At 43.0% G+C, this 13,078-nt stretch overlaps 1 protein-coding gene across 4 annotated transcripts in view; it reads right to left on the bottom strand.

The window, feature by feature from the left end:
* Positions 1-13,078, bottom strand: part of LOC109905515 (rap1 GTPase-activating protein 2) — a 100,398-nt gene that overhangs the window by 84,146 nt on the left and 3,174 nt on the right. The window contains exon 1 of one of the 4 annotated variants that reach the window (XM_031790554.1): positions 3,352-3,570. The exons of 1 other annotated variant lie outside the window; for it this stretch is intronic. In XM_031790554.1, the coding sequence (XP_031646414.1) occupies positions 3,352-3,395 (44 nt within the window). In that variant the 5' untranslated portion in view covers positions 3,396-3,570. Of the gene's footprint in view, positions 1-3,351; positions 3,571-13,078 lie in introns of those variants that run through there. 2 more of the 4 variants (XM_031790565.1, XM_031790557.1) reach the window with 2 other exon arrangements.

The following is a 13,078-nucleotide window of genomic DNA, read 5'->3' as shown; positions in this document are numbered from 1 at the left end:
AGAGAGAGAGAGAGGGGTTATTGGTCATGAAGCAAAACATGATGTATATGTTATCACTTAATTATGTTGCGCTAGCAGGATGTTACATGGTTGGCCCTTCCAATGTAATAGATTAAATAACTAGTGTTGTATAGAGACATTTTAGATGCATTGAGATGCATGGAGTTCAAACATAACCACATTTACAGGCCAGTCATCGAGAATGAACTGATTTCCATGACAGACCTACATAAACCATCGAAACCAGCCATTCACCCCCTACTGCTCACACAGTGACTATGGCTGGCTGTAGTTGTTTGACCTTTTCTAGAGCAGTTGTTATCGTACTTCATTCACTTCAGTCTCAGAATCCGCTGGTTAGAATAGAAATCCACGAAGAAAAGAGGAAGCAATAGACATTTCAACATTTTCTATAAGGAAACAGCAAAAAAATAAATAATAATTAATGATTTAATGATTTTAATGACGGTTACTGATTTAAAACCACTGCCTGTTACTTTGGTAATTCAAATTCTGGTTTTACATTATAAAAACAAATAAGATAAAACATATATTTGGTAGTGGTGTTGGTGGGCGTTGTGTTTTGTCTGTGTGTGGTGAACCCTGCATAATGCCATCATAGACATGAGTGGACACCTCTCATAACCATGAATGACCTTCACGACAACTGGCCTGAAAATGTCAAGACACATGTAGTACAGTAGACCTTATCCTCCCTAACTAAAGCCGTATGTCACTTAGCCAGGTAGTATCTATGACTGCATCCCAAAATGTACCCTTTTCCATACGTTGTGCACTACTTTTTTTACCAGGGCCCTTTTGACCATAGACCTTAGCCCCTTTTGGTCAAAAGAGGTGCAGTATATGGGAATAAGGTGCCATTTGATGTCTATTCCAGCTTCCTTGTCAGCTCAGACATAAACAAATATGTTTTGAATGTTGTCCAATGCTTTGAATATCATTGTCGCAATCTTTCTGGATGCTTCTATGAATGGCCTCTGTGTAATAATCGTCATCCCTGGTCAACAACAACAATAAAGTGACCCCCCCCCCCCCCCCATGTAAGAGGCATCACAGTGTGGTCATCCTCGCCCAGTCAGCCTCTCCACCCTCCTCTGCTGTCTCCACCCTGCCACACTGGCTGTGTACCATGATTCTGAGGGACAATGATTCTGAGGCTTTATAGAGCTGAAATATGGCCCTGCCCTGGCCTGACCACAAAGCTAATGCATACACCAACTCAAGAACATTGTCTAATAGGAAGCCTGCACACACCCCGTGACTACATCTCCCCATCTATATGGAGTGTGTGTGTGTGTGTGCGTGCGTGCGTGTGTGTGTTTGCCTTTACTATAAATACACAGACATGCAGTGGAGAGTGAAGGCAGTCCTCCATCAAAAACAAATGTGCCTCAGCATCACAGGTGGCATGGATTATTAATGATCTACCACCTCTCCTTATGCTACCTCTTCTTCTCCTCCTCCCTCATTACTTTCTATCTCTCCTTCACCATCTGATGGGCCTGACACCTCCCTCTCTCTCTCTCTAATGTCCGGCCTGACCTTCAGAACTGCCAGCAGACTGGCAGAGCTGGCATACACCTGGCAGGCCACAGATAACGGAGTTCCCAGCTCTAGAGCAACAGTAGAAAGCTGTAGCTTAGCAAAAATCCTAACAGTGATTACTTCAGCGGGGACGCAGTAATTAATTTCAGCACCTTTTAACCTCAGCTGGTTGGACTATAGTCAACACCGTGCCTGTTTGGACACAAGACAGCCTGTTTCAGCATGAGGAAGTGGTTTGAGTGTATTAACATATTGCCTCCCTGGTGGGTTGACGGCATCGATGCAGTAAAACATTGAGGTTGAGTTGAGGGAGGGTAGTTCACCAGCTATCTTCCTACGCTGCCTCATGGTCTCTCTATAGCAGTGTTTCCCAACCCTGGTCCTCCAGTACCCCCCAACAGAACGCATTTCCATTGTAGCCCTGGAAAAGAACACCTCATTCAGCTCATTGAGGGATTGATGGTTCGTTGATAAGTTGAATCAATGTGTGCTGTTTAGGGGTACTGGAGGACCAGGGTTGGGAAACACTGCTATACAGCAACAGTAACACACACATAAACACAAAATGTGTGTGTGTGTGTGTGTGTGTGTGTGTGTGTGTGTGTGTGTGTGTGTGTGTGTGTGTGTGTGTGTGTGTGTGTGTGTGTGTGTGTGTGTGTGTGTGTGTGTGTGTGTGTGTGTGTGTGTGTGTGTGTTTGTGTGTGTGTGTGTGTGTGTGTGTGTGTGTGTGTGTGTGTACCTGAACTGAAGTGTGTGAGGGTGTGATGCTAAGCTCCATTCACCACACTTTGTCAGCAATTCTCTCTTCTGACACAATTGAGGCCTTTTCAGTTCTCACAGAGAGCCACTGAAATTTCCATAGAACTCTTGAACTCTCACACATGAACATCTCATATTGGCCATGCAAACTGAGGTCGTACATACATTCATGAGCTGGCATAAGTAGTGTAAGAAATGCACTTGAAAAGGTCAATCTGTATAGCTGTTGATTCTTGAAGAATATAACTTATAAATTCCTCATGAGCTTAGTTCAACTGTCTTTGTTTTACTCCATAAACAATATAATTATAAACAAAAACTGTTTAGCTTAAAAACAGTTTTTATTTGGATCTCATGGATGGTCCCATTCCTCAGCTGTTTACAAAACAAGTGGCAGGGTGTCTGCTTCGTTGTCGTTTGAATCCCAGATGTCCTCTTTAGTAACCATGGAGGTCGAGGAGTCAAAGTCAATGTCTGAACTGAGCACACAAACTTCTCTTTTAGCCATTCCTAACAATAATTCTAAACAAGATAGATGTGTCATTAAACAAACTTAAAAGAAAAACACAATTTTCGGCACATTTTCTGCATTCCAGAGGTAAATATCTAGATTAAAAACACCACTAGAGAAACAAAAACAGAGTCCTACAGATGAGAGGACAATAACACCAAGCAACTAATTGATAACCATCTGTGATCAATCCCCCTGGTAGAGACAGAACAGCAGCCTGTCAAACTGCTGCAGAAGTGCTGCACGCGCACACACACACACACACACACACACACACACACACACACACACACACACACACACACACACACACACACACACACACACACACACACACACACACACACACACACACACACACACACACACACAGTGGAACAGATAAAGCCCTTCACCCATCCTTCCTTTCAAAACACATTCAACTCTAGTCTGAACAACGGCAGCCTGCTGAATTCACACCCACCTTCAGGCCACACCGCCAGCCACCAGCCCTAAGAGAGTTAAGGTTAACGTACCAGCCGTATCCCCCAAAGGATACACTCCTCTTTCTTCTCAGCATTCTGACAGGGGAGCACGTCTCTGGGACTGACACTCTCACTTTCTTTTGTCTCACTCCTCTCTTTCTCTCTCTCGGTCTTTGAAGAAGTGTAGGCAGTGCTGCTCTGCTCCCTCACCTGTCCTGCCTCTGCATACAGTTTGGCACTTGCGCTCCTCTCAGCACACAACTCAGCTCCACACACACAGGGAGGAGAGAGCCTGTGGCTGGGAGGGGCCTCTCTCTCTCTCTCTCTCTCTCTCTCTCTCCTTCTCTCTCTCTCTCTCTCTCTCTCACTCTCTCTCTCTCTCTCTCTCTCTCTCTCTCTCTCTCTCTCTCTCTCTCTCTCTCTCTCTCTCTCTCTCTCTCTCTCTCTCCCTCTCTCTCTCTCTCTCCTTCTCTCTCTCTCTCTCTCTCTCTTCTTCTCTCTCACTCTCTCTCTCTCTCTCTATCTCTCTCTCTCTCTCACTCTCTCTCTCTCTCCCTCTCTCTCTCAAACTCTCTCTCTCAAACTCTCTCTCTCAAACTCTCTCACACTCACTGTGTATTTTATCGTTGTCTAACTATTAGTCTTTTGCATCTTGAACTGCACTGTTGGAAAAAGACCCGTAAGTACGCATTTCATTGTTAGTCTACACCTGTTGTCTACGAAGCTGTGAGAGAGAACTGAACTGAAATCTCCATCACACCTACATCCTACACCCTCCCCCACTCTCAACCTGCCCACAAGAAGGAAGGACATGTTGCCACAGCCAGTGTCACTTCCTCTGTTATGCTCTTACCACAGCTGTATTCATGAGGGCACTATTTGATTTATGTATTTCCATCAATGTCCATCAGTGTCCATATTTCCATCAATGTCCATCAATTCAGATGTACTCTACAGTACATGTTCCGGAACATTCCGATGTACTGTACAGTACATTCACCGCTTTAGACATGTCTGAATTATGGATGTACTGTCGATTTCTCTCGTGCCACTCCTGCCAGGAAAAAGCCACATATGCTGTATATACACTGAGCAAAAATATAAACGCAACATGTAAAGTGTTGGTCCCATGATTTATGAGCTGAAATAAAAGATCCCAGAAATCTTCCATACGGACAAAAAGCTTATTTCGCTCAAATTCTGAAAGGGCACCCTATTTTCTATATAGTGCACTACTGTATATAGGGAATAATGTGCCATTTGGAACACAGATGCAATGTGACTGTGAACAAAGGATGGCCCTTCCTGCAACAGCTCTGCTACATGTTAAGGACTAAAATAAACAGCTATGACTATTACTAGTTTTCTCTGTTTTAAAATACAAGGTTTTCCTATATTTGACACAAGAAACACTGCAACCAGTAGCCTCATCCACACTGTCTAGTATCTGGAATCACTATAAACGCCAAGTCATTTTTTTGTTGATCTCAAAGTCAATGAAAAGTCTTTCTTACTTCAAACGTGTACTAGGTACTCACTCAAAACTCAAAACTAAACTATGTTTTTGAAAATGTTATGACACAAATGATAACTTTTTAAGTAAGTACAACTTTATCACATCAAGTTTCCACAACTTGGTTGTAAAGTTGAAACAACTGTTGACATAATCATTTGTTGTATTGTTTGTTGAGCCTTGACCTATTAAATATTTCTACCTCAAAATCTGTCAGGACAACTAAGTACTCACATTTGTTAGGTAATATCACATAGAAATTACAATTGGTTCAAGCAGAGGTTAGTCAAGTAATTGTTGACATGAATGAAAGAACAACTAACTATCAATATTTCCCAGCATGCTCTACTGCAGACAGATCTTTGTTTTTATTTTTAGACATTGAAGAGTGGCCTGGAGTATCTTTTTAACCCATAATAATCCCCCCCCCCCCCCCCCCCCCAAAAAAAAGTGCATTCAGAAAGTATTCAAACCCCTTGACTTTTCCCACATTTTGTTACGTTACAGCTGTTGGTTGTTTGACATCCATACTATTCTAAACTGCATAGGAGTTGTTGAGGGATACAGCAGAGGTAGCCTATACATAGGGGGGCTATACTGTACATTGATTGATAGATTAATCTTATGCTACACAAAGACAAATAATATTCAACTAATCCAATCAGATTTTTTTGCACCTGTTACCGAAACAGTTGTTCCAGTTAAAATGGCTTAGTCTCCTCAGAATGATCCTAATCCTGGCAGTCATTATAAATGCAGGTTGCAGCTGAATAAAAATAAATATTCAACTCTGGCTTTCCAAAATGCTGGGAAATTTTGAAAAGTTCCCAGCTTTTCCAGAAATACCGGTCGGACGATTCCTGGAAACGGGAGGAAATAAGTAGGAAATCCTTCAACCAGGATTTTGGGAAAATCGGGGAATTTAGGGAAAGTTACTGGAGTTTTGCCAATCTACTTGCAGGTTTGATGTGGCCTGTAAAACTAGACCTCAAAATAAGGCCTTATGCCTCCCGGGTGGCGCAGTGGTCTAGTGCACTGCATCGCAGTGCTAGCTGTGGCACCAGAGACTCTGGGTTTGAGCCCAGGCTCTGTCGCAGCCGGCCGTGACCGGGAGGTCCATGGGGCGACGCACAATTGGCCTAGTGTCATCCGGGTTAGGGAGGGTTTGGCTGGTAGGGAAATCCTTGTCTCATCGCGCACTAGCGACTCCTGTGGCGGGCCGGGCGCAGTGCGCGCTAACCAAGGTCGCCAGATGCACGGTGTTTCCTCCGACACATTGGTGCGGCTGGCTTCCGGGTTGGATGAGCGCTGTGTTAAGAAGCAGTGCGGATTGGTTGGGTTGTGTTTCGGAGGACACATGGCTTTCGATATTCGTCTCTCCCGAGCCCGTACGGGAGTTGTAGCGATGAGACATGAGAGCATGGTCACCGCTAACAATTGGATACCACGAAATTAGGGGGTAACATTTTTGTAACAGTCTTTTTTTTATTGGAATTTCACAATTTTCACCCATATTAAGAGATACAACAACAGAGACAAAGCAACAAAAAACACAAAAAAACAGCACTCACTTACACATACCTACGCACATATATATATACACACATATACATACACATACACACATGCATATACACACATACATACATACCACACACACCCATACATACGTACACCATTTCCCTCTTCCCGCTCGGTGCTTGGGTAATGTCTGTGTTCTAAGTTCAATCAACTTTTGTTCCTAATCTGTTTCACCTGTCTTTGTGCTTGTCTCCACCCCCCACCAGGTGTCTCCCATCTCCCCTCATTATCCCCGGTGTATTTATACCTGTGTTCTCTGTTTGTCTGTTGCCAGTTTGTTTTGTTCGTCAAGCCTTCCAGCGGGTTTCCCCTTGCTCCTGTTTGTTTCTCGTTCCAGTTTCCTGGTTTTGACCATTCTGCCTGCCCTGACCCTGCCCGCCGTCCTGTACCTTGGCCCACCACACTGGATTATTGAACTCTGCCTGCCCTGACCCTGAGACTGCCTGACATTCTGTACTTTTGGACTCTGATCTGGATTACTGATATCTGCCTGCCCTTGACCTGTCGTTTTGCCTGCCCCCTGTTCTAGTAATAAACTTTTGTTACTTCGACACTCTCTGCATCTGGGTCTTCCCTAAAACGTGATAAACTTCATAGAAAAAATGTCCTCACACATCTGTTTAGAGTTCAAACCACTAACTTTTGTATTTAATTAATACTGAGCTTAAAGTTCAATGTTTTGATTTACTCAAACATTTCAAGCTGATACAACTCAAATCTGGATGCCCTATATGGTCACAGTGACTCTATTGGTTTGAGTATTGACTACAAAATCACATCAAGTAACTGTACTCTGAAACAGTCATGAAGAAGGCACGACAGCACCTCTTCCCTCTTTGCAGGCTGTAAAGATTTGGCATCAGCTCCTCAAAGTTCTATAGATACACCATTGAGAGCATCTTGACTGGCTGCATCACCGCTTGGTATGGCAACTGCTGGGCATCCGACCACAAGGGGCAACAGAGGGTAGTGCCTACAGCCCAGTACATCACTGGGGCTGAGCTCCCTGCCATCCAGGACCTCTATACCAGGCGGTGTCAAAGAAAGGCCCTAAAAATTGTCACAGACTCCAGCCACCCAAGTCATAGACTGTTCTCTTTGCTACCGCATGGCAAGCGGTGCCTTAAGTAAGCATTTCACTGTTAGTCTATACCTATACCTGTCACAAAGCATGTGACAAATAACATTTCATTTGATTAATTTTGATATATTAAATAATGAAGTGAAATCAGTTTCCTCAAATCTTGAGGTTTACAGTGTAATGAAGCTTCAGAATGAGAGAACATCAATTAAATGAGATGAGCATCACTTGAACTCCAATTTGCAGCGCTCCCAGTGAAGCAGCACTCTGTCTGTCTGTGTTTTAGATGAGCCAGATTGGGTGCCCGGCGCCATTCACATTATCACATGAATCACTATCTCCATCATGAAAACATCTCTCATTGAAACCCAATACAATGCTCAAGTACATTGTTATTGTCTAGTGGATGGTCACTAGCTGTGCTCTATCTGCGTCTGTCTGGTTCTGGAGAACAATTGTGTCAAAATAAATGATGCAGATACACAACTATTGTGTCAAATATGTTGTGTGTCAGTTGTACAATCCGAGGCCGGGTTTCAATCCGTAATGTAATTTCCGCTTGAGCCAACATATCAAATCAAATCAAATCAAATGTATTTATATAGCCCTTCGTACATCAGCTGATATCTCAAAGTGCTGTACAGAAACCCAGCCTAAAACCCCAAACAGCAAGCAATGCAGGTGTAGAAGCACGGTGGCTAGGAAAAACTCCCTAGAAAGGCCAAAACCTAGGAAGATATTATGCAGTGGTTACCGTGAGTGCCATCTCCGCAAATGCAGGAACATTGCCATAGGTTGTACAAAGCACGCCTTGCATTGAATCCCGGCCTCAGACACCTCAGTAAACGTTCACATGAAGGAGACCAGGCAAGCTCTGGCCTGATGACACATACTAGTGTGTATACTTCAACATAGGCACAATGTACTGTTGTACTGTACAATACTGACAGGCAGCAGCTCTCAATCGCAAGCTCCAATACATAATAACGTCCCTACACACTTCAGCATATTTACAGAAGAATGGCCTTTTCAGTTCCATGACACACATGCTTTAGATATATGATCAGAAAGCCCCTGAGGTTACACTTTAACCGGCAACACCATCAGTCCTTTCACTAAACTGACCCAATGTATGTTTTCTAAATGTAGATTTTGTGCTCAATGTGGCCTTATGTCCCAATAGGAATTAAGAAATATTTGGTGCTTTCTTTCCCCCAGTGGAAATACATTCTTCGACGTGAAAGAATAGGACAAGATGAATTGAATGACAGCAGGTGCATCCAAAATGGCACCCTATTCTCTTCGTCCAAAATGGCACCCTATTCTCTTTGTCCAAAATGGCACCCTATTCTCTTCGTCCAAAATGGCACCCTATTCTCTTTGTCCAAAATGGCACCCTATTCACTTTGTCCAAAATGGCACCCTTTTCTCTTTGTCCAAAATGGCACCCTTTTCTCTTCGTCCAAAATGGCACCCTATTCTCTTTATTGTGCAGGTCAAAACTAGTGCACTATGAAGGAAACAGGGTGCCATTTGGGACACACAGTATAAGCGAGTACTGTACACTACGTCCATTTTTATGTAATCATCACACAGAAGGTACAAAGAGGCAGAAGTACATTTAAGTCCTGAATCATTCAGTTGCAGTAATGGATCAACACTAGAGTTCTTGACATCTCCCCAGTCTTAGCGATATCCCCCTTTTTTTCAATTTTCGCCTAAAATGACATACCCAAATCTAACTGCAAGGATATGCATATTCTTGGTACCATTTCAAAGGAAACACTTTGAAGTTTGTGGAAATGTGAATTTGGATGTAGGAGAATATAACACAATAGATCTGGTAGAAGAAAATACAAAGAAGAAAAAAAACTACGTTTTTTTTATTTAATTTTTACCACCATCTTTGAAATGCAACAGAAAGGTCCCACATCTAGCCATCACACCGATGTTGTCCACAAGATCTTTATTTTATTTCACCTTTATTTAACCAGGTAGGCTAGTTGAGAACAAGTTCTCATTTGCAACTGCGACCTGGCCAAGATAAAGCATAGCAGTGTGAACAGACAACACAGAGTTACACATGGAGTAAACAATTAACAAGTCAATAACACAGTAGAAAAAAAGAGAGTCTATATACATTGTGTTCAAAAGGCATGAGGAGGTAGGCAAATAATTACAATTTTGCAGATTAACACTGGAGTGATAAATTGGTGAAGGAGATAAAAGTCTCCAACTTCAGCGATTTTTGCAATTCGTTCCAGTCACAGGCAGCGGAGAACTGGAACGAAAGGCGGCTAAATGAGGTGTTGGCTTTAGGGATGATCAGTGAGATACACCTGCTGGAGCGCATGCTACGGGTGGGTGTTGCCATCGTGACCAGTGAACTGAGATAAGGCGGAGCTTTACCTAGCATGGACTTGTAGATGACCTAGAGCCAGTGGATCTGGCGATGAATATGTAGCGAGGGCCAGCCGACTAGAGCATACAGGTCGCAGTGGTGGGTGGTATAAGGTGCTTTAGTAACTAAACGGATGGCACTGTGATAAACTGCATCCAGTTTGCTGAGTAGAGTGTTGGAAGCTATTTTGTAGATGACATTGCCGAAGTCGAGGATCGGTAGGATAGTCAGTTTTACTAGGGTAAGTTTGGCGGCGTGAGTGAAGGAGGCTTTGTAGCGGAATAGAAAGCCGACTCTAGCCGACTCTAGACTCTAGATTTTAGATTGGAGATGTTTGATATGAGTCTGGAATGAGAGTTTACAGTCTAGCCAGACACCTAGGTACTTATAGATGTCCACATATTCTAGGTCGGAACCATCCAGGTGGTGATGCTAGTCAGGCGTGCGGGTGCAGGCAGCGAACGGTTGAAAAGCACGCATTTGGTTTTACTAGCGTTTAAGAGCAGTTGCAGGCCACGGAAGGAGTGTTGTATGGCTCGTTTGGAGGTTAGATAGCACAGTGTCCAAGGACGGGCCGGAAGTATACAGAATGGTGTCGTCTGCGTAGAGGTGGATCAGGGAATCGCCCGCAGCAAGAGCAACATCATTGATATATACAGAGAAAAGAGTCGGCCCGAGAATTGAACCGTGTGGCACCCCCATAGAGACTGCCAGAGGACCGGACATCATGCCCTCCGATTTGACACACTGAACTCTGTCTGCAAAGTAGTTGGTGAACCAGGCAAGGCAGTCATCTGAAAAAACCGAGGCTACAGAGTCTGCCGATAAGAATATGGTGATTGACAGAGTCGAAAGCCTTGGCAAGGTCGATGAAGATGGCAGCAGTGTATGTGCAAAGTTTCAAATGGATAACTTGAAGTATGAGCAAACTACATGACATTTAGTGTGAAGTCACCCAGGTACATTTGGGCAAATCGTGAAGGAGACATTTACAAGGTCAGCAGCTACATTTTGCGACAGATACTCCCAGAAAGCCCAGCTCATTGGCTATCTAGCTAGCTTTGTTTGACAAAGTTACAGTCGATCAAGTGAAGACCGCCCGGGTCATCGGCGTGCCATGAAGGTGTCGCTTTCTGACCAAATTTGGTGTCCTATAGGATATACTACACCCCTAATGATATAGTGAAGTCTGGTTACGTTCTAGTATGTCTGAGGAATAAATAAGAACGTGATTTGACTGGTTGAAACAACATTTAGGGTTAGATTTTCACAGATTCCTTTCTTTGCAAATGGAACGAGTGGAAATACAAATCGATCGTGCATGCTATATGGACCTTTTTACGATATGAAAAAGGATTTTATCTAACAAAATTATACTTCATGTTATCTCTGGGACCCTTTGGATGATAAATCAGAGCAAGATTTCAGAATGTAAGTACACATTTCATCTTCAGAGGTGAATTTATCAAACCTATCGTAGTGAAAAAAGTGTTTGTCGTAAGGAGCTCCCCTCAAACAATAGCATGGCATTTTTCGCAGTAATAGATACTGTAAATTGGACAGTGCAGTTATATTAACAAGAATTTAAGCTTTCAGACGATATAAGACACTGATATGTACAGACATTTGTTGTTTCTCTAAAATCTGTGATCGTGACACAAGGCGCTGCATGATTTACAACTGTCCTGTTGACGGGACGCCTATCCCTAAGCAGATTATCTCCCCAGTGGTGTGTGTCCTCACACATTACTAAAGAATATAAAGACATGTATTAACATGTGATCGAATACAATGTTCAAGACCATATGAAAGTGCTTTTGCACGCCATTGCTGTCTCATTATTTGCGCCTGGAGTTTTTCCTGAGCACATGACCTGACCAGAAACAAATACACTTTACAATGCCAAATAGCCAACGCCAGAATTCCCTGACACCTGACTGAGACAGCCATCAATAAACCTTCGTTCCAATGTCAGTGCCATCAGACACTCAGCCTGATGCCTGCCTATTCTGTATTAGTGAGTGACAGTGACAATGCTCAGTATTGATGTTTCGGACTGTCTGTTGTCTGCGTAAGCAGCTTTATCAAGGCTCTTTCTATCAGTCCCTCAGTTTTACCCCACCTCCTGCCACTAGAGATTTAAGAGTCATGGGGAGAAAGCAATACAGAGCAGGGGGGAGAGAAGAGGGAGGATGAGAGAGAGAGAGAGAGAGAGAGAGAGAGAGAGAGAGAGAGAGAGAGAGAGAAAGAAATGGATAGAAACAAAACCAATAGATTGAGAGATAGAGAGAAATAGATAGAAAACCAATAGATTGAGAGATAGAGAAATAGATAGAAAACCTATAGATAGAGAGAGAGAGAGAGAGAGAGAGAGAGAGAGAGAGAGAGAGAGAGAGAGAGAGAGAGAGAGAGAGAGATGGTGAGAGAGAGAGAGAGAGAGAGAGAGAGAGAAATATATAGAAAACCAATAGATTGAGAGATAGAGAGAAATAGATAGAAAACCAATAGATTGAGAGATAGAGAGAAATAGATAGAAAACCAATAGATTGAGAGATAGAGAGAAATAGATAGAAAACCAATAGATTGAGAGATAGAGAGAAATAGATAGAAAACCAATAGATTGAGAGATAGAGAGAAATAGATAGAAAACCTATAGATTGAGAGAGAGAGATAATTGGACAAGGGCCAGGCGGAAACGTTGCAATGCACTCAAAGTGAATCATAAAGTAAAAAAGGGAGTGGGTAAAGGGAGGAAGAGGGGGACAGACAGAGGAGTGCAGGAGATTAGATGTTAAATCAGGCAGGTACAGTATGTTACATGAGAATGCAGTGAAACAGTCATTGACACACATGGACAAACCGTTAAATATATAGTGACAACCAACTTTAACATGTTCATAATGGCGTTGTACCTGAATATACTGTATCCACAACAGAAGAAATAAAACATTTCCAGACTAGAGCATTCAATACTCATCATTCTATAAAACCACTTGGACAGTATGTATGGTTATGCCAATATGGTTGGAGATAAATGGACAGCCGTCTTGCAGTGCTGAATAGGGTGTTGTGTTGATGCCTGACAGATTGATGGCCTTGCCTTTTCTTTCTCTCTCCCCTCTCTCGTTTCTCTCTCTCTCTCTCTCTCTCTCTCTCTCTCTCTCTCTCTCTCTCTCTCATCCTCCTCCCTCCCCTCTCTCTC

This window comes from Oncorhynchus kisutch, linkage group LG15, assembly GCF_002021735.2.
Source record: "Oncorhynchus kisutch isolate 150728-3 linkage group LG15, Okis_V2, whole genome shotgun sequence".
In the NCBI taxonomy this organism is placed as follows: domain Eukaryota; kingdom Metazoa; phylum Chordata; class Actinopteri; order Salmoniformes; family Salmonidae; genus Oncorhynchus; species Oncorhynchus kisutch.
This window is presented reverse-complemented; position numbering and strand designations above follow the sequence as displayed.